The sequence below is a fragment of the Hyperolius riggenbachi genome, chromosome 2 (assembly GCF_040937935.1).
Source record: "Hyperolius riggenbachi isolate aHypRig1 chromosome 2, aHypRig1.pri, whole genome shotgun sequence".
In the NCBI taxonomy this organism is placed as follows: domain Eukaryota; kingdom Metazoa; phylum Chordata; class Amphibia; order Anura; family Hyperoliidae; genus Hyperolius; species Hyperolius riggenbachi.
In genome coordinates this window covers 487,040,760-487,063,488 of record NC_090647.1, presented here as the reverse complement: position 1 = coordinate 487,063,488, position 22,729 = coordinate 487,040,760, and the positions used below count along the sequence as shown (strand labels likewise).

The 22,729-nt window shown below is 41.0% G+C and overlaps 1 protein-coding gene and 1 long non-coding RNA gene across 9 annotated transcripts in view; one reads left to right on the top strand and one right to left on the bottom strand.

Moving 5' to 3' along the window:
• LOC137547132 (uncharacterized) overlaps positions 1–9,909 on the top strand; it is a 155,725-nt gene extending 145,816 nt beyond the window's left edge. For 5 of the 6 annotated variants that reach the window (XR_011026499.1, XR_011026497.1, XR_011026498.1 and 2 more), the window contains one exon: positions 7,690–7,773. This is a non-coding gene — a long non-coding RNA (uncharacterized lncRNA). Of the gene's footprint in view, positions 1–7,689; positions 7,774–9,782 lie in introns of those variants that run through there. The other variant, XR_011026496.1, reaches the window with a different exon arrangement.
• The window catches only part of ITGAE (integrin subunit alpha E), a 170,972-nt gene that overhangs the window by 64,663 nt on the left and 83,580 nt on the right, over positions 1–22,729 (bottom strand). For all 3 annotated transcript variants that reach the window (XR_011026492.1, XM_068270361.1, XM_068270362.1), the window contains exons 20-26: positions 21,197–21,270; positions 18,838–18,970; positions 10,701–10,802; positions 5,930–6,009; positions 2,284–2,361; positions 1,024–1,096; positions 815–922 (exon numbers count right to left, since the gene is read on the bottom strand). Coding sequence is in view for 2 of the 3 variants with exons in the window: in XM_068270361.1 (XP_068126462.1) it covers positions 815–922; positions 1,024–1,096; positions 2,284–2,361; positions 5,930–6,009; positions 10,701–10,802; positions 18,838–18,970; positions 21,197–21,270 (648 nt within the window). In the remaining variant the exon portion in view is untranslated. The remainder of the gene's footprint in view (positions 1–814; positions 923–1,023; positions 1,097–2,283; positions 2,362–5,929; positions 6,010–10,700; positions 10,803–18,837; positions 18,971–21,196; positions 21,271–22,729) is intronic.

The window sequence follows — 22,729 nt, the reverse complement described above, 5'->3', positions numbered from 1 at the left end:
GATAACGAACAAACCTCAAAAATGGAAATACTGAACTTACCTGGGGCTTCCTCCAGCCCCTGTAACCTGTGAGGTTCCTCTGTGTCTTCTGGGTCCCATCCGTTCTTCCGCTGGTGGCTTGGATAGCTGTGTGACTGGCCGAACGTCATGCCCATCTCTATCACATTCCTGTCACCATAATGTTCTGCGCACTTCACTCTTTTGGGGTAGAGGATGTGGGAAGCCACTGGAGGACCGAGGTAAGTATCTAACTTGTATATTTCAGAAATGCAAGTTTACTTTTAAACAAGGAGGGAGGGCAGCATAGAGTGGATTCCATATTGCTTTGCCCTGTGCCCACCAATGCTTTAATACAGCCCTGAGTATTCATATTGGTTATGGTTATGAGTCTGACTAGCAATTGACAAAATTCTGATATTGTAATATGTGTTGTTTCATTGATTGTGAAGACAAGACAAGACAAATAACATTTATATTGCGCTTTTCTCCTTGCGGACTCAAAGCGCCAGAGCAGAGCAGCAGCCACTAGGGCGCGCTCTATTGGCTGTAGCAGTGTAAGGGAGACTTGCCAAAGGTCTCCTACTGAATTAGTGCTGGCTTACTGAACAGGCAGAGCTGAGATTCGAACCCTGGTCTCCTGTGTCAGAGGCAGAGCCCTTACCCATTACACCATCAGCCAACTGAAACAGAAAGCAGCTGAGCCAGTCTAAGCCAACTAGTACTGACCAGTTACCTCACTGCTGACTAACTAACTAGCTGCTAGAAGGTTTGATTGATTCAGTTCCCTCCCTGTGTCAGTGTATGAGAAACTCACCTGGGTTGTCTGGATGGGGCTGATTTCCGATAAAGTATTATGTTTAATTTGGACAGGGATTTGCAGTTCTAAGGCCAGATCTGCATCAAACTGATTCTCTCCATTCACCTGTAAAATAATACATTTATATGTCAAGTATATTGTATGTATAGTAAATATTAATAAACACATTACATTCCTACAGAGGTCTATATAGTCTAGATACTTACACTGAAAGTGTACTGAATTTCCTGAACTGCAGCCGGCTCAGGCATGATCTTCACATAAAGCGTAGATGGTTGTCTGGATCATAAATACAATGAGTTAACACTGGTACTAGTGTTTAGTAAGTACAAAGCAGTTCAGAATTTGTCAGCAAAGATAAAAGTGAATAAACTTGCAATAGTGTGAATAAGCTTCCTCCTGGTTGCATAGTTCCCAACTGTCCCTCTTTTGGAGGGACAGTCCCTCTTTCTTATCTTAAAAAGTTGGGAGGTATGTTACATTGTTGCATTTATTTTAACAATACATTCAAACCAGTCTATGTAACACCAATGAGAAATTCAACATTCTGGATCCACCCCTGGAGCCACAGGGATATGTTGCTGCTTCCATAAACTTGATAAGGATCAGCACCATCTAAAGGCCGTACACACACAGGGTGGATGTTGCCCAAAGGGGATCGGGTCCCTCAGGAAACATTGCGGGGTGGGTGTGGGTGGAGGGCTGACAGATATGATGTCATGTGGTGGCGAGCACAAAGGTATCAGCCATCGCCCTACCAAGCTGATCCGTCTGGCAGGCCACTGGCCATAGGGTGGTCAGGGGGGTCATGGGCTGCTGTACACACGGATGATTATGATGGCGGCTTATAATGACTGCCCCAGTTCTAAGTTTTTAGAAGGACTTCCCCAGTGCCAGTAAGAAGTTCCAGCCCTTTGACCTTCAAAACCTGCCTGCTGGCCCTTCACCTTGATATTCCTCTTTACTGACTAAGTGAGATGGTAGTTCACTGCAACATGATTCGCCATCGGTGTTCACAAGCTCAAGCACCATGTTGAATTCCATCCCTATTAGCCAACTGAGTTAAGGCCATAGCTAATACTGGGCATTATGGGATTGGAGTTCACCGCACCAAAATACCATCCCTACAGACGAATAGGGAAGCTCAGCTCACTTCACTCACTTCTACTCTGACCTTATTACACCACTTACAATTTCTGGAAATACCGAAAATTTAGACCTAGAGGTTTCTGTTAATTTTTTTTCATCACTTGCTCAGTTTCTATTGCCAGTGTTTACTGTAAATGGCCAATTGCAGGGATTACGATTTTTAAAGCACATCCCTTTTATTGCCAAATTCCGTACATGCTTTAAAAATTAAGCTGAACAAAACATTTCATTTTAATGAGTTGGATGCTTTCATTGGCTGCACCCATGCAAGTAGAACATTGGTGAAAAGAAATTACAGGGAGAGTTCAGTGACTTACACGTTCAGCACCGTCTTCAAGGCGTGTCTCACTGGGAGTGAGATCTTCTGATGCAGAGGAGTCGACATGCCGTTCATGCTAAAATTCATCACATGAGAGATTGAATTAAAGAAATATTCTCAATGTAGGTGAGCAACATTTCAAAATCAAACTGAGAAGAACACGGCAGCTCACATGTTCATTTTCTTTTATCGTTACTTTCTTTTAAAATGCCATTTGCCTGGCTGTCATCTAGACCAGTGTTTCTCAACATTTTATTTATATGTACCCCTTTTACAACCCTGTACTCACCAAGTACCCTCTGGCATAGTAAACATTATCACAAGTACCCCTTGACAAACATATAATTAATCGTAGTACATGATAATTGGTTCTAAAAAACTTCCAAGCATTTACAATTGTTTTTAATTAGCTAAATACCAATTTGGTGTTGATTAGAATAAGATTTATAATTTTCTAAAACTCTAAATTTGTTATTCTTGGTTAAGTATAGCAAGCCCGAGTACCTCCTGGAACCATAAGAAGTACCCCCTGGGGTACGCGTACCACACGTTGAGAACCTAGGATCTAGACTTCTAGAGCATTTGGTTTCAGTAGACTGAACTATTCACCTGGAACAACCATGCAGCCAACAGAGGCAGAGAGTAGTAAGAAGGCCAGTACTTCATATTTCTTCTGGGGGGAGGGTTAAATAAGAAATGGGGAATGCAGGGCATACATTTAAAGGATAACCAACGTTAGAAGACTATGGAGGCTGCCATATTTATTTCCTTTCTCACAATACCAGTTACCTGTCAGCCCTGCTGATCTATTTGGCTGCTGTAGAGTCCGGGGTTACCTCATTGAAACAACCCTGTGCCTTACACTAACCCGCCCCCTACCTACATTTAACACCACTATCCGCTATCAATTGCTTATAACCTGAGTCCTTTCCCCTACCCAGAGTTCGGCTACACAGTAGCTGAACTACACCATTGCTAACCCCGCAGTTATCACCGTTACCTGAAGGTTGACTACACTGTAGCTGAAATCCACCACCACTACCGTAGCAGTCACCACCACTACCTGGAATTCAACTACACAGTAGCCAATCTCTGCTGCTACCGCTGCTAACTGCTCCATTCATCAATGCCCAAATTACCCTCTAACGCCATTGTTTGTATAGAAAAGCCACTGGGGCATATCGCGGTGCCCAATTTATGTAGCATGTATCTCATCAAAGATGTTGGGGGAATGAGGGGTGTGGCAGGTCATTTTGGCGTAAGCTCTTTCCCGCCCCGTGCCTGACCTTGGCACCGCCATAGACATAATGTCATTATGTCTATGGCTGCTTAGCAGTGTAATTCAGGTGTCAGCGATAGCCAGATCCCAAATTACTTCTCCCTCCGAGTTGCTATGACTCGGGGGGGGAATAGTAATTAACGCCGCTCGTGATTTCAGCGGCAGCATGGTGAGCCCTCATTCAGTTCACCCTGCGCCAAAGGGATCAGGCAGCAGAACACCATGTATGCATGACGGAGGAACTACAAAAAAAACTGTAGTGAAGATCAACGGGTATTAGTAAATTGTCTTAAAGAGAAATTCAGAGCATCACTTATGTTTCATGATCTTTGTAGGGAGAAGTCAATGAAGTATGGAGTCCTCCGATAAACCAAACATCAGTGTGACATCTTTAGATGAGTAGATGCTGTTAAAGAGACTCTGTAACATTAAAAAGATCCCCTGGGGGGTACTCACCTCGGGTGGGGGAAGCCTCCGGATCCTAATGAGGCTTCCCACGCCGTCCTCTGTCCCACGGGGGTCTCGCTGCAGCCCTCCGAACAGCCGGCAACTGTGCCGACTGTCAGTTCAATATTTACCTTTGCTGGCTCCAGCGGGGGCGCTGTGGCGACTTTCGGCACGGAAATAGACGGAAATACCCGATCTTCGTCGGGTCCGCTCTACTGCGCAGGCGCCGGAAACTTGCGCCTGCGCAGTAGAGCAGACCCGACGGCGATCGGGTATTTCCGCCTACTTCGGCGCCGACAGCCGTCAGAGCGCCTGCGCAGGAGCCAGGAAGGTAAATATTACGTCACCGCTGCACGGAGGGCTGCAGCGAGACCCCTGATGGATGGAGGACGGCGTGGGAAGCCTCATTAGGATCCGGAGGCTTCCCCCACCCGAGGTGAGTACCCCCCAGGGGCCGTTTTGTCGTTACAGTTCCTCTTTAAGAAGGGTCTGTGAGGTAGCGGTTATCTCATATCTTAACCACTTCATATCCAAGGGTTTTTCCCCTTAAAAAAACAGCAATTTTCACCTGTCAGCACTCCTTCCATTCATTCGCCTATAATTTTATTACTACTTATCACAATCTATATTTTGTTTTTTTCGGCACCAATAAGGCTTTCTTTGGCAGGTACTTTTTGCTAAGAATTATTTTATTCCAACTGCATTTTAACAGGAAACATAACAAAAAAATTGAAAACATTTATTATTTCTCAGTTTCGGCCATTATAGTTTCAAAATAATACATGCTACTGTAATTAACCTCCTGAGCGTTACATGATGTCATGCGCAGTCCCGATCCTCCCCATAGGGAAGACCGGAGCTGTGTGGGGAGGCTGCGGCGCTCGCTGGAACCAGGCTGAGTAATGTATATATGTATAAATGTAATAGATTTCTCCTGGGCGACTCCTGAGGCTACCAAAACCTCTATAGAGGCATGCCCAACACAGCATCGGGCATACCACTCAGGAGTTTAAAGCCCATATATGTTATTTGCCCATTTGTCCCAGTTATTGCAGTGTTTAAAATATTTCCCTAGTACAATATATGGTGCCAATATTTTATTTGGAAATAAAGGTGCATTTTTTTCAGTTTTGGGTCACTATTTACAAGCCCATAGTTTCAAGATTACCTGTAATATACCCTCTTGACATACATATTAAAAAAGTTCAGTCCCTAAGATAACTATGTAATTTTTTTTTATTGTAATTTATATTTTTAATACAAAAAAATGGGCAATTATGGGATAGTGTGGGAGCTAATGTGGGTCTTTTTTAAAATTAAATGTGTTTAGGTGTAATTTTACCATTTGGACACAAGATGTCCTTGCGCATTACTTCCTATTGCGTCTCTATAATTAGCTAAATAGGAAGTATTGCGTACATGGGTTCCGTGGGAAGTAAACAAATGAACACAGCAACACTGCCGAAGGAGGCTTCAGAAAGTCTTTGGGAGCACTTGGTTGCTCCACACTGCAGGAGACGGCGAGCGCCCTCTCTCATGCACTCACACAGTATGGAGCCGCCTGTCTTCGGGAGAACTCCCGAAGACTTCCGAAGTCCCCCGTGGTGGGGGATTCAAACACAGGAGACAGTGCTGCACCCAGAGCCAGGACCCAGAGCCTTCCGTCTCCTTAGGTAAGTATCTGGCTTTTTTTAATGCATGACTCCCAATAGCTTTTATAAATGGGAACTGCCTACCCATTCGTTCATCTCCCGTCTAACAATCAGCAGCGATAATGAGCACGGGAGCACGAGGGAGGCAAGCGGGAGTGCCCGGCAGGAAGGGACGTAGTAGCTACCTCCCTGCAAGGAGAAGAGGGAATTTGCAGGGACGTAGTTACTCATCCCAGGGGGAGGGGAAGTGGTTAAAGTCTACTTACTTGCTGACCATACAGAGAATATCTGCCTCAGATGCAGAAAACATTTCTTCATTGAGCTGCCAAATGATGTCGAAGGCCTCCTGCACAAACAGTCACCATATATATCAGATTTAAGTCAAAATACCAAAGTAAAAGCAATACCATTTATCAGCTAATCATTTCAAAACATAACAATTTTCAAAAACCTGTTCAGAGGATATAATACGGTATCAGAGATGCACATATTTATCTGGGAGATCATTTAAAAATTTTTATTTTCCTAACATAAGATTTACATTATTTTAGGAAAGTAAGGTAATTATAAGAGTTGAGACTACTGAGGTACTGACACATTTTGTTTGTCAACTGTTAATCAGTTCGACACAGTTTACACCAGGGGTCCCCAAACGTTTTGGGTCGAGGGCCGGGGCCGGAGTATACATAAAATGATGTAGAAGTCTTTGCGGGCCAGACAGTGAAGCATACCCAGATGACAACCTGCAGTCCAATTGGACAGCAGTGTCACCTGATGTGGAATTTGATTGGAAACCAGCGAATTACTGCTTTCTGGCTTCCATGTGGATGGGTGGTGCCAGCATTGCTATTCTATATGCGGACCACCAATATTTAAAGATGTAGCTGACCACATCTATAAGGAATACATTTTGTGTGTGGGGGGCCGGTAAAAAAGCCTCAGGGGGCCACATTCAGCCCGCAGGCCTTAGTTTGAGGACCACTGGTTTACACTGAATGCCTAACATACACGATTAGAGATGTGGTCAACTGCTTTCAAAGCCCAATATGTTTAGCATGTCTTACACACTTATTAGAATCACAGACAATAAGTCATATAGTGGGAACAATGGGCCACTGGGGGGGGGGGGGGGGGGGGGTAGTTTGTCAAATTTTTTCCTGCAAAAGGAGAATGTGGATGGACTTCTGCTTTTTTTCCTGTAAAACAGCGAGAGAAAAAAAAGCGCCCGTGATATTGCATTAACAAGTGAGCACCCTGCCTAAGTGAGACTTTCCATCCTTTTCATTCATTTAGTTGCCCTTTTTTCTACCAGTTCTAAATGTTTACTTTTTCTTTTACATTTTGTATTAAGTTAATTACATTTCTTTAATACAGATTCTTCCCTTCATTGCTTTAGGACCTTAAAGGTGTTCCTTTTACATGTGCATGAAATTTGTATTTTCCCATGGCAGTCTGTTCTAGACATAAATGTCTTGTTCACAGAAAGGATAATTATATGTCCATTAAAATCTGTTTTAAATGCACATTTCCGCAGTCTGCTATCCCACTCTACAAGATATAGTGAATCCCTAAGCTTTTTAAACGTGGCTCTTCTAAGGGCTCTTTCACACTAGAGGCCTTTTTCGGCGTTTTACCGCCACGGCCATAGTTGGCGTTTTCCATGGTAAAATGAAAATCCATAGACTTTCATTTTACCTGTCACACTTAACGCCACGTTTTTGAGCATTGTGTTTTGAAGCTCCCTGGCGCTTTTTTAGGGATGACCGCGGCGTTTCTCATTTCATTGATAATCATGTATTGGCGTTGAAACACCTTCAAAACGTACCAAAACGCTGACAGCCAAATGCAGCATTTTGGCCTTTTCTAGCACAGCCTCTAGTGTGAAAGAGCCCTTAGATTAGTAGTGTGTCCCCTTGTTCCAAACTGTACCATAATGTGATCACTACTTCCAAAGTGCTCCAGAATCTGAACATTGTAGCCATTTTTTTCATGTAAATATATTTTGCAGTTCTTTTTTTTTTTGCAGATTGTTGGGATTCTAATAAACATTTACTCAGCAAAATAGACCTTCAGCAGATGTGGACAACCTTTGTCCAGAGTTTGGCCACTTTCCACCAGATAAAGGTTTCTATGTCATTGTGAAGGATATGGATACAAATGTAAAGCAAACTTCTGCTTAAAGTAAACTTGTGTCAGTGAACAAATGCATTGTCTGCAGGACCTTGTCTTTCTAGTGCTTACTAGTTTAGTAGGATGTAGACACAAGCCAACTATCCACCATCCAGCAATCTCTGCACTGGAGTTCATAGCCATGTAATTGAATGTCATGTAAAACTATACATTCACCCACCTGACATGCAACTAGCTTCTTTGAGTAAGCATGCCTTTATGGGGAGTGAACATGTCACCTTTCAACACACATGATAATAAGCCAGCCGATGCAGAGGCTGTTGTACGGTCAGAGGAGTGGAGTAGATACTGTCACTTCTGTGGTGGTATGCTAGTACCAAGAAAGCATTACTGAGAGAAATCTGACTTATCAGAGCTGCCTGTAAACATTCTTTTTCTGGGTAGAATGGTAAGGTTGCATAGAATTCAGCTTTAACCTAAGTGGACATTGTGTTAGGTTTGACAAATGTTCGCTTTAATGCAAGGGGTGTCAAACGCAATACAAAATGGGCTGGAATTGAACACTGGGACCAAGTCATGGGCAAACCTCAATATCCAATGGCCATCTACCTCCCTTATAAAGTTTCTGGGTGTCTAATGACTCCACCTCCCTCCCCTACACAGTTCCCCGGTGTCTAGTGCCCACCCCCCCATAAAGTTCTGTGGTGTCTAGTGGCCCTCTTTTCTCCACTACAGTCCCCTGGTGTCTAGTATTCCAAAGCTTGGTGCAGCTACAGTAAAAGTGCTATATTCCTCTCCCCGTGTATGGGTAATTAGGGGAACTGGTGGTTGCCAGGACCCTGAATTACTTCTCCCTCTGAGTTGCGACAACTTGAATGGGGAATAGAATTTATCACCCCCCGAATTTGTGTGGCAGCAAAGTGAGCTGTCATTTGGCACACCCTGTGCTAAAAAGCCCCGCTGAAAATCCAGGTACGCCTCCCTCCTTCCCTCCCCTATACAGTTCCCTGGTGTTTAGTGGTTCTCCCTCCCCTATACAATTCCCTGGTGTTTAGTGGTACTCTCTCCCCTGTACAGTTCCCTGGAGTTTAGTGCCCCCCTCCCTCCTCTATACAGTTCCCTGGACTGCCGTCTAATGCTTCCTCCCCTGTATAGTTCCCTGTAGTTTAGTGCCCCCCTCCCTCCTTTATACAGTTCCCTGGACTGCTGTCTAATGCCCCCTCCCCTGTATAGTTCCCTGGTGTTTAGTGATCCCCTCCCTCCCCTGTACAGTTCCCTGGAGTCTAGGTATTTCCTACTCCCTCCCCATGTGGCTTCCCTGTTGATTTAGGGCTTTACTCTCCAGTATAGTTTCCCTGGTGGTCTAGAGTAGGTCAAACAGTGCAACGTGGGGAAACCACTTGAGGGGCAAAATTTGTTACAATACCTGTATTTTTAAGTAACAACATGTTAGATCTTTGTGTTACTTTGTTACTGGTTTTTGCAGCCACCTTGCTTGTGGTGTAAGCCCTGAGTGCAGCAGCATGGAAATCTCTGAACTTGAATCCGATTTTGTCATACAAAGTTTTGTTAGGGCTTGTAAATACTTTCATTCACCTTCACTGAAATTATAATCTTTTGGGGTGCCTTTCAAATGTTTGTACAAATGCTTCCTAACATCCGCAGACTGGTGGGAATTGGCGTCCAATTGCTAGGGATGATCAATGAGATGCAAATATTTCCGAGTTCATGCAGGTTATGTACATTTTTATGCAAAAATATGCATTTTGAAAATGGACCAATCAAGTCACACCCAGGTTTAAATTGATTGGTCCATTTTCAAGATGCATATTTGCATAAAAATGTACATAATCCTGCATGAACTTGGAAATATTTTAATCTCACTGACCATCCCTACCAATTGCTACTGTTATTCTGGTTGAATTATTGATGAGGGTGAAACCTCTGTGAACAGGTAGTGGCTTCTGATCAGTTTATGTTATTTTCTAGCAATGATAAGCTGCAAGAGTCAGAATTGATGAAACTAGTAAGGCGGAGCCTCTGGCGGAAGTGCGAGCTGGGAGACACGAGAGACTGGACTACGAGCTCTGTTTGGACTGCCGAGGAGTATATTATATGTGCATTGTTCTACTTCAATTGTTAGTGCATTGAAATGTTTTAAATCTTTTAATAAATACAGTATTACGCTATATAGCGTCTGTTTTAAGTTTAAGGATCCACGTATGCCAACCGAGTATGGGAGATATACTCTAACAAGTGCAATCTGCTGGTCTTCACATGTGATCAGCCTTCTTATCCGGTGAGCATATAACAGTACTACTTTGATTGCTGGTGGTGAGTTTGCTGAGTTCAGACACCTATACACGTGTGGGGCTAAGTGACGGCACCGTATTTATTGCTGAAGCTGGATCACGCTATGTTTGCCTGTTCTGTATGAGTTTCAGATATAAACGGAGATAGATGCCTATGAGATGCTACTGATATGCCATTTATGCTGATCTCTAATTTAAATCAGCCATCTAATTCGGTGAGAGTACCCAGTGTGGATATTTCTTTGGATGCAAGACTTTGTTGAAGGCACCAATAGACATGAACTGTTTCATTTATTGTACATGTTGAGCACCTGCACAGACTTTCTACAGATATTGTTTCAGGGTGGTTACCCCCCCCCCCCCCCCCATTGTGTGGCGACCCATATAGTTTTTAGGTTGATTCTATACTTACCTTGGACTGTAGTTGTATTTCTTTCCTTCTTTGGTGTTTAACTGTTAGAGGAGCGCTCATAGCCACATTCTGAAGTTATATCTTATTCAAAATGTTTTGTTTTAGTGTACTTTATTGTGCTGAAATTAGAGACCTATAAACTGAGAGTTCTCGAGTTTGATTGAAATGACTAACTGTACTTACTTTGGAAGATTTGAAGACAGGATGTCGTATACTACACTTCATTGTAGAGTTAAGGGAATGATGACGCTTAAATTCATAGCATTTGACATTGGGATTATTAGCCTACAAGAGACAAAATGCAGTGTACAATTTTTCAGGACAAAAAAATAATAAATGAGCATTGTTTTAGGCCTAGTTCACAGTGATCAATTGCATTGCAGAATAATTCTGCCCATATAATTCTATGGGCCTGTCCACAGTACTGCCTTATAACTTATTGCGTTATTTTAACTCGCTGCATACAAGCTTTGTATTAAAGTCTATACCTAGTCTCCATTGCAGTTCACGCTAACTTTAATGTATGCATTATGCAACTGACCACTGTGAATCCTGCCTTATTGTTGTAAAACTAATTTTCAACAGTATCTGCAGAATTATATATATCTATATATCTCTTACATACATATTTTTCACAGGGAAGTGGTTTGTTGTGATGCCAATCATTTGGTGCAGTTTTCTTGGTAATGTGCATGGTAATTTTACACCAGCTTTCTTTTTGCTGTTATACTGCTTCATATACTTGTTTATGTTAAATTAGTTCTTGGTGTAAAGGTAATATCAGAATTAGGAATAGAGCTGTTGATGTTAGCAGCATAAGACTTAATTGTGTAGTATCCTAACAGGGTTAACTTGTGTATAGAAAGTGAAGTATCCAGATTACTTGAACATGCTGAACTAAACCATAATTTATAAGCCATCATTTATTTGCTAACTCCAGGCTGGCTTTCACTGTAACCACTCCACAGAAATGGCTCTTACTAAAGTGGCCAATGATCTTCTTACAGCTAAACCCAAAGCCATTATTCCATACTCATCCTTCCCGATATGTCATCAGTGTTTGATACTATTGACCACACCTTACTTCTACAGATACTTTCATCTATAAGTATAAAGGGCTTTGCTCGCTCCTGGATATCTCCATATCACTCTGGAAGGTCTTTCACAGTTTCTTACTCGGATCAGATCTCTTTTTTGCATCCTCTGTCTGTGGGGCACCTCAAGGCTCTGTCTGTGGCCACCTCCTCTTTTCCATCTACATGCAGGATCGTGGCAACTTAATTAACTCATTTGGGTTTCAAAGCCACTTATATGCAGATGGTACACAACTGTACCTCTCGACCCCAGACTTTAACTCCCTCCTTGAACGTGTTCCTGACTGCTTGTCTGCTATATCTTCTTCCATGACCTCTCGCTTCTTAAAACATAATATGAGTAAAACAGAACTAATCATTTTTCCACCATCTCTATCTACCTCTCTGGCTTATATAACAATAATAACACTACTATAACTTCAGTTCCCAAAGCACGGTGCTTAGGAGTAATGTTTGACTCCTTTCTCTCTATTATTCCTCACATTCACTCCCTAACCAGCTCCTGTCATCTCCACCCATCCATCAACCAACCGTTTCTCACTCAGGACACAACAATACATTCTCTTGTAATATCTCAGTTGGACTATTGTCCAGTATTGTCCTCCTCAGTAACAGTTAAGGAATCGAATTACATTTATGTTTGCTAAAGAATGTTTCTCCTCTGTATGTCAGTGTATATAAGCTGTGTTTTTCAGTTTTGGTCAGGAACCAGTCCGACGAAGGCTTTTTATAAGTCGAAAGCTCACTGTTTATCCATCTCTAAGTTAGCCAATAAATGGTATCATCCTGATTCAAAACTTCTTGCTTGGACTATTGTGACATACTACCAGCGCTGCTTGCAAGTTTTCTCCAAAAGCATTTTCACATCAAAAATGGCATTTTTGTTTTTAAACATTTTTTCACAAAAATATGTTAAAATTTTTGCATTTTTCACTTTTGGGATTTTCCATATAAATTCACAAAACTTTTCTCCTGATATTTACCAACTTTTGTGGTTAATAGCAAATCCCCCTTACAAGCTAAAATCACCAAATTTGCAGGGTATGTTAAGGAGAAAAGTGGGTACAAGAGGAAAACATTTTCAAAAAAACCTTATAGTTTTGGAGAAAATCGATTTTAAATTTACAATAGGAAAAAGGATAAACTTGAAAGCAGTAAATGACAGATAATGTAGCAACCTAATGGTAGTGTAAATTTGCATATATCAAAAGAAAGAGCAATGAATTGCATGACGGGTGTCCAAACGCAGTGTGTACAGACAACCTGGAAGGGATTGCTATACAAACGCAATAAGGCTGTATAAGGATCCCTGGAAACTTTACCTATTTTTTAAACATTTTTTTTTTGTTCAGAGTGTGGGAAATTAAAAAAAATGATGTGGGGTTCCCCTCCCAAGCCTCTTTAACCACTTGTCCCCCATGCAGGCTGGGATAGCCAGGATGTGGAGCCCAGCCGCATGGGGCTTCGCACCCTGAGCTATACAGGCCCACATGGTCCATGGTGGCCCTGATTCACTAACCAGCGTTAAGCTGGTTAGCATGCCTTAATACCTAGTGGGCACAAACCACCTAACTCCCTGTTTTGCACCCACTAGGCGTAGTGTGCGCGCAGCTGTTAATAATGCGCGGTGTGACCATAACATTGCACCCGCTGTCCTGTAAGGGTGCGACAAAAACGGTGCATCGGGTGCCCCCGAAGCGGCGCACCGATGCGACGTTTTGGGGGCACCCGATGTGCCGTTTTCACAGGGCAGCGGGTGCAACGTTATAGTCGCACCGCGCACTATTAACGGCTGCGCGGGCACTACGCTGGGCTATGCACAATGTAGCTTTGCGCGACTATTAGTGCCCGCAAAGCTACTTTTCAGGCATTAAATAAAAACATGATGATGAGAAAAGTCCTTTATTATTCTTAATTAACCATAAATACTTAACTCTCCCTTCAAAAAAATGTTCCCACACCAATATCCTCAGAAATGTCCCGCACCATTATCCTCTAATGTTGTGATCTTGATTGATGATCTCTGCGCACCCACCACCACACCGCCGCTCCCCACGCAGCTCTAGCTATACTAAGTATAGCTAGAGCATAAGCATATTTGAATTTGGCTCCAAAGCTCCCCCTTGGTCTATTAACAGACCAATGGGGATCCTTCTGATCCCCATTGGGAGTCAAATTTACAGATGCTTTGGCTTTAGCTGCACTTAGTATAGCTAGAGCTCTGTCCTCCGTGGCTCCCCTTCTTCTCCCCACCCACTGCACCTATCGCCCCCACCCACACTGGCACCCTGGAGCACCCGTAGCACCCTGTTATCAGCGTGCTATGGTAGTTCCAAGGTGCCAGTGTGGGCGAGATAGGTGCAGTGGGTGGGGAGGAGAGAAGAAAAGCCATGCAAGAGGGACGGACGGAGCTCTAGCTACACTAAGTATAGCTAAAGCTGTGCGGGGAGCGGCGGTATGTGGCGTTGGGTGCGCAAAGATCTTCAATCAAGTTTGCAACATTAGAGTATATTGGCATGGGACATTTCTGAGGATGTTGACGTGGAAACTTTTTTTTAGGGTACAGTTAACTATTTCTGGTTAATTAAGAATATTAAACGACTTTATACGCGGTTGTGTTTTTATTTCCTTTAACCCCTTGTGGACATGAGTAAGGGGCCCTATGTAACCCTATACTCATTTCTCCTGGGGAGGGGCTGGTATCTGGGGGTCCCCTTCTTAATGGGGACTCCCAGATGCCACCATAAACACTCCCAGGGCATTGTCACCCCCACCTCCTCTTGGGGCACCAGAGGTGGGGAAGAGCCCCTTGTCCATAGTGTGGACAAGGGCTCTGGGGGAGAGAGGAAGACTTTGCCATACCATACCATGGATCATGCGGACTGGTATAGCTCACGTGCAAAGCCCCACGCTCCGATTTCTGGCTATCCCAGCCTGCATGGGGGACAAGGGGTAAAGAGGCTTGGGAGAAGGGACCTTTCTTTTTTTTTTTCCCACACTCTGAACAACAAAAAACAGTTTTAAATAATTGTTAAAATTGCCAGGGATCCTTATACACTTATGCAGCTTTATTGCAGCTGTATAGCAATCCCTGGCCAAAGCGTTACCACTTCCACAGGGTTTCCAGGGGGTCTGTGCGCACTGCGTACAGACCCACTCGCAAACCCCGTCATGGAATTCCTTGCTCTTTCTTTTGATATATGTAAATTTACACTACCATTAGGTTTCTACATTATCTGTCATTTACCGTATTTAAATCTATACTTTTCCTATTTTAACTTTAAAATTGATAAAAGACCAACTTTTCACCTTAGCATATCCTGCTAATATGGTGATTCTAGTTTGTAAGGGGGCTTTGCTATTAACAGCGAAAGTACGTAAATATTAAGCAAAAAAAAAGCTAAAATATTATTTTAGCAAAAATAGGGTGAAAAGAATATTGGCTTTTTCGCTCACCACTGTTGTCTATTATCTAAAGATGATTGTCTATTGAGGACTGACTATTGCCTATTGTTTATTGATGATTGTCTATTGTCTACTGATAATTTTGTCTACTGATAATTTTCTATTGATGATTGTCTATTGTCTATTGATGATTGTCTGTTGAAGATTGTCTATTGTGTTTTGTCTATTGATTGTCTTTTTTTTGTTTATTGAATATCTATTGTCCATTGAATGTCTATTGTTTGTCTATTGTCTACTCTCGATTGTCTATTGATTGTTGATTATCTATTGATGATTGTTGATTGATGATTGTCTATTGTTTGACTATTGCCTAGTTTTGTCTTCATTGTCTATTGTGTGATTGTCTATTGTCTAAATGTCTATTGTTTGGTGATTGTCTATTGATGGTTGTCTATAGTCTATTGATGATTGTCTGTTGTCTATTGGTTGTCTATTGTGTGTCTATTGTCTATTGTCTGATTATCTATTGTTTGATGATTGCCTATTGATGATTGCCTATTGATGATTGTCTACTGTCTATTAATGATTGACTATTGATTGTTTATTGATGATTGCCTATTGATGATTTATTATTGATGATTATCTATTGATGATTGTCGATTGTCTGATGATTGTCTATTATCTATTAATTGTCTATTGTCTGATTGTCTATTGTTTGATGATTGTCTATTAATGATTGTCTATTGTATGTTGATGATTGTCTATTAATTATTGTCTATTTATGATTGCCTATTGTCTATTGTTGATTGTCTATTGTTGATTGTCTGTTGATGATTGTCTATTGTCTGATGATTGTCTATTATCCATTGATTGTCTATTAATGGTTGTCTATTGTCTGATGATTGTCTATTTTCTATTGATTGTATACTATCTGATAATTTTTCTTTTGTCTATTGATGATTGTCTATTGATTGTCTATTGTCTATTGATGAGTGTCTATTGTCTAATGATGATTGTCTATTGATGATTGTCTATTGTCTATTTATTGTCTAATGATGATTGTCTATTGTCTGATTATCTGTTGTCTATTGATGATTATCTATTGATGATTGTCTATTTATGATTGATTATTGTCTATTGATGATTGTCTATTGATGATTGTCTATTGAGTATTGTCTATTGTCTGATTGCCTGTTGTCTATTGATAATTATCTATTGATGATTGTCCATTGTCTGTTGATTGATTATCGTCTATTGATGATTGTTTACTGATGATTGTCTATTGATGATTGTGTATTGATGATTGTCTATTGTCCATTGATGATTATCTATTGATGATTGTCTATTGCCTATTGATTGTCTGTTGATTGTCTATTACTTGTCTATTGACTATTGATTATCTTTTGTCTGTTGATTGTCTATTGTTTGTCTATTGTCTGTTGATTGTCTATTGTTTGATTGTCTATTGTATTTTGATTATTGCCTATTGATGATTTATGTCTTCTGATTGTCTACTAAGGACTGTCTTTTGATTGTCTATTAATAGTTTATTGTCTATTGTTTGACTTTTGTCTATTCTTTGTCTTGATTGTCTATTGTGTGATTGTATTTTGCCTGATTGTCTATTGTTTGATGATTATTTATCGATGATTGTCTATTGATTATCTATTGTCTATTCTTTGTCTTTATTGTCTTATTGTCTATTGTTTGATGATTGCCTATTGTCCATTGATGATAGTCTATTGATGACTGTCTATTGTAGATTGTCTATTGCCTATTGTTGATTGTCTGTTGATGATTTTCTTTTGCCTATTGATGATTGTATATTGACTGTATATTGACTATTAATGACTGTCTATTGTTGATTGTCTATTGTCTATTGATGATTGTCTATTGTCTGATAATGATTGTATATTATCTGATTATGATTGTCTATTGATGATTGCCTATTGTCTACTGATTGTTTATTAATGATTGTCTATTGTCTATTGATGTTTGTCTATTGATGATTGTCTTTTGATGAGTGTCTATTGATGAGTTGTTTGTTTGTCTATAGTCTATTGTTTGTCTATTGTCTATTCAATAATTGTCTATTGTGTGATTGTCTATTGTCTGATTGTGTATTTTTTTGATTGTCTCTTGATGATTGTCTATTTCCTATTGAAATTGATTGCCTATTAAATGTCTATTGTTTGTCTATTGTCTATTTTTGTGCACTGTCTATTGTCTGATTGTCTATTGATTATTGTCTATTGATTGTCTATTGTCTATTGATGATTGTTTATTGATGCTTGTCTATTGTCTGATGATTGTCTATTATCTTTCTTTTGATAAATGTAAATGTACACTAGCATTAGGTTGCGACATTATCTGTCATTTACCGCATTGAAACGTATACTTTTTTCCTATCTTAACTTTAAAATCAGTTTTCTCCAAAACTATGAGGTCTTTTTTTTTCTTGTACCCACTTGTTTCCTTAACATACCCTGCAAATTTGGTGATTCTAGCTAGTAAGGAGGCTTTGCTATGGACTGCGAAAGTCGTCAAATATTAGGCAAAGAAAAAAAATATTAGAGTAAAGTTTTGCTTGTCGAAGCAAAAATTTGTACTTATTTTCATGAAAATAAGGCGAAAAGAATATCGTCATTTTCGCTCATCACTGCATATTACTTTGTGGACTACCAACTAACACTAACTTAACCAGAGGATCCAGTTCAAACTCCACCCTAACTTACAAAGCTCTACACAATCTCTCTCCTTTGTACTTCTCCTCACTAGTTTCCAGATACCAACCCAACCGCAATATCAGATCTGCACATGACCTTCTTTTGTCCTTCTCTAGAATCACCTCCTTACATTCACGTATACAAGATTTTGCACGTGCTTCACCCTCCTCTGGAATCCCCTTCCACAACACATCCGTCACTCTCCAACATTTGATATCTGTAAACGCCCTCACAACTCACTTTTTCCATCATACATACACTCTACCTTAAGCCATTATCCCTTTGACCTCTGGCTGTATTCCTACTAGATAATCTACAACACCCTGCCTCTAGGTATCAATATTGTATACTACTACATCTCTTGCAGCATAAGGGGGCACCTGGACATTAAATAGGGGTTGCTACTTATGAAAAAGAAGACTGCAGATGGGTAGCAACACATGAAAACAGAAACTGATGCCCAAGGGAGCTGTACATGAAAGAGGGGGCTGCAGTACATAGATGTTATACATGGAAGAGAGGGCTGCACATGAGATGGTAGGGGCACTGCTGTACATGGAGATGGTGCCACAATATACTTAGCCTAGGGGCGGAAAAGGTATAAATGCGGCCTTGACTGTATGCAACTTGGAACTGGCCAGTAAAATGGACTTCCTGATGATTTTAACTGGTTGAATTCTCATAAAAGACAGAATTATAACCTTCTCATTTATCAACCATACTTGTTTGGATTTTTTGACCAGTCACTAATTGCCCGAGGCAGTGGACAGGGTCACGGGGAGGACACTTACTTGCGGTTTCACGCCTTGCTTCACGTGACTCTAATGCTTTCACCTTCCATGCCAGAAGAAGGAACCATCAGAGTCACATGACGCATAGTGTGAACCGCTAGTATGTGACCTCCCCCTGACGCTGTCCACTGCTTTGGGTACGGTGTGCAGGAAAATGCGGATTTCCAAATGCAATCGAATTCGAACGCCAACACTATTATCAGTTTTGAAAGGGAAGATCATTGTAAAAGTCTTATTTGTAGTCTGAAAAAAGAAACCAGTCATTATGTAATCACTCATATGAAGGAAAATGTGTTGTATTTACCGGTTTAATTGTATTGAACTGCAGGTTTTTAGGATATATCAGTGTCACATTCGTCATGTAGGAATCATCTCCTGTATTTTCCAAGGAAATGCTCATGGTCAGGTCTTTGGTGTGCCCAACAATAAGTTCCTTCCTAAATAAAAGAAAAAGCATTCTGTGCTCGTGTACCAATTAACGATTAAAAATATGTTGCATATTTGCATGGATCGGCCTTTCAGCATTTTTGACAGTGTCTAGATCTCCACATCTGAGCTCCCACTTCTGCCCACTTACTGCTCCTATTATAAGGATGGCTCACTCTTTGATATGGACCATCTTAACTCCTGTACATATGCCAGATAAAACTTGGCGACTGATAATGATCGCCTCTGCCGAGAATCCAGCATCTGTATGACATCCCCTGATGCCCCCAACCACTTGGCCAGCAATTTGCTTGGCAAATCACTTTGGCCGCTAGATAGGAGATTACATTGTTCTCACCCACTTTCCCTAGCCCCTGCCCGACATCACTCCCACGTCACTCCAGCCCCTGCATAGAGCAGAACACATTGCTCTCTTTCAATGCAAGAAACATGTCTGCTCAGCCTCGACCCTGCAATGCTGCCTGAGGTATCGGTTCCTGTTTGCCGTCAAACGACATTACACGGGTATTAGACTGGGAGAAAATAATTTAGGCTCCTCCTGATTTAAAGTACACCTGAACTAAGATCGATATGGAGGCTGCTATATTTATTTATTTTCTTTTATCCACTTCAGCCCACGGCTGTTTTCACCTTAAAGCGGACCCAAACCAAACATTTTTTTAATTAAAAATATTTAGTTGCACCACTCTGACACATACAAAGAAAAATAAACACTCCTTCAAACCTATGGGCATTTCAGTACATGCTTTTCACCCTTCTCTTTTCATAACTAGGATTATACTGGGGGCAGTTATTAGCAATTCCTCCATTGCTGGACACCACCTACTTCACCAGTTTGCCGGATTTTGTCCCGGCAATTCGAAAGGAAGGGAGGGGTTTCTCCAATAAATGTAAAATATTTTATATTTGTCATCATACAGCTGAAAAAAGGCTGCTATTTATTATTATAATTTAGAAAATAGATTTTATTTCTGAAAACTTGTATTTTTAATTTGGGTCCACTTTAAGGACGGAAGCAATTTTCCCCTGTCAGCGATCCTCCCATTAGTTCGCCAATAACTTTATCAATACTTATCACACCTAAATGATATGTATCTAGTTTTTTTGCCATAATTTAGGCTTTTTGGAGATGATACTTGTTTTCAGTAATTACTTAATTTTCTATGCATTTTATAGGGAAAGACAAGAAAAAAAACAAATACACTTTTTTTAAATTTCATCCTCTATCGTTTTAAAATAAACAAAGCTACAATATATAAAACCCACACATTTTATTTGCCCAGTTGTCTTGGCAATCACAACATTTAAATTATGTTCCTAGTGCAATATATGGCGACAACATATTATTTGGAAATAAAGGTGTATTTGTTTCTGTTTTGCATGTTATGTACCCAATCAACAATTACAAGCCCCTATTTCCTAAAATAACAGTAATATACCCTCATTACGTACATATTAAAAAAGCTCAGACCCTAAGGTAACTAATCATGTATTTTTGTCACTTTTCTTTCTTTTTTGTACATGTTTATGATTGGTAGTTGGGGGAGGGCGGGGAAGTAATAAGGTTTTAATAAACATTGAATGTATTAATTTTTTTACTTTTAAGACACTATATGGGAAGTTACCAAGAAGTGAACAATCTTTTTAACTGCATTTTTACTTCCACTTTTATGAATCAACATGCCTCGTAATTTGAGGCATGTTGATTCACTCACAGGGGCTTTGGTTAGCTCGGGGAACACATGTTCCCCTTCACCAAATGATTCCCTGTAAGTGCCACCGGGAATGAGCCGCGGGAGCCTGCAACTATAGACGTCCAGATTGGTTTAAGAGGCTAAACAATACCAGTTACCCGGCAGTCCTGCTGATGTCTTTGGCTGCAGCAGTGTCTGAATCACACGCCTGAAACAAGCATGTAGCTAATCTAATTATACCTCAGTCATAAACATATGGTCTGCATGCTTGTTCAGGTTCTATTGCTAAAAGTATTAGAAACAGAGGCTCAGTAGGACAGCCAGACAATCTGTATTGTGTAGAAGGAAATAAATATGGCAGCCTCCATATCCCTCTCAGTTCAGGTGTGCTTTGAAGTGGAGCAATGGAATCTATGGCCAAGTCTAAGACCACAGAAAAGTGGAAATCCGGTGAATAATTAACCTATCAGTATCAATCCGTGCCCAAAATACTCTTTAATTGTGGTGTATGTTTTCTCTTACCTGGACATTTCTGTGGTTAGATGCAATTCTGGTGTGCACACAGTCTTATTTTTGCAGTCTTTTTCATATGGCAACTGAACAAACAAAAACAAATTTATTCCAGCGACATACAATCTGTTAAAAGGCCACTCCAGTGAAAAAAATAAGCAATTAAAACCTGACTGAACCGACAGGTTTTAGACTAGTCCATCTCCTCATGGGGGATTTTCTGGGTTTTCAGCCAGCCTCCCTACTCACTTGCTCACTATTTTGGCAGTTAGACTTAGCAACTGGCTTTCAGGAAATGCTCCTTGGGAAGAGAAGAGAAGTACTGGGTCGGCACTAGATGCTGAACCGGCACACCTGATGGGGGTTAGCTTGAAGCATACTGTGCCTCCAGACCAGAGTCAATATGTAAGCAGCAAAAAGAGAAGATATCCGAGCACCAGCAGTTGCATAGCAGTCCACCACTTTTATTTCATCCCCATCACCAACAGATACAAGGCAAAAAACAAGGCCTAACAGCCGTATCGCAACACAAGTTGCTTCCTCAGAGTCTCTGAGGAAGCAACTTGTGTTGCGAAACGCCTTGTTTTTTGCCTTGTATCTGTTGGTGATGGGGATGAAATAAAAGTGGTGGACTGCTATGCAACTGCTGGTGCCCGGATATCCTATCTTTTTGCTGATATAAGGAAATGCTTTTGAAAACAAAGAAAATCTTGACAATTCCCATGAGTAGATGGACTAGTCCACAGCTGTTCTGTCAGGATTTAACTGCTTACTTTTTTTACTGGAGTGGTCCTTTAAATAACTTTGTCACCTGTCTGTGAAAGTATAAAATATTGTCCAAGATTAATCCAAATACCACCTGTGCTGCTTCAGGTACTAGTTGCACCACTATGGTGGTGGGCTCAGTGTGTGGAGTCAGTGGCGTAGCAATAGGGATTGCAGAGGTAGCCACCGCATCGGGGCCCCGTAAGGCCCTCCCTCAACTGCAGTATTAGCTCTTTACTGGTCCTGTGCTGTAATAATCACTTCTATTGATGCTTTGCATGATAATAACCATTAACAAGCTGCTCCCCATCCCCTTCTTGCACCTCTGACACTGTGATTGTCTTTGGTAGGTTTTGGTGCGCTGTATCAATTGTTATGTATAGAGTGTTTGGGGGGGCCCCATGTATAATTTGCACCGGGGCCCCTAGATCCTAAGCTACGTCACTGTGTGGAGTAATACCTAGGGACCATGTATTCATACATGATGGGAGCACTCGAGAAGGTCATCAGTGCAGGAAGCATTGTGCTCTCTCCATGAAAACTATGGTGCACTGTGTAGTGTAATATGGAGGAATACCAAGATGACATTTGAGGTCCTGTCATATTGTGTGTGTTTGGATCCCATACACTATATTATTTAAGGTTAGTGCCCTATCAAATTGTGTGTTATTCAATGAACATGAAAGTAACTATAATTGTTCCTGAGGTATAATTATATTTTTGGCCATACAGAGATACTCTTGTAGCTGCTATTTTTCCTGTAGCAGCTTTTTGTGTTGC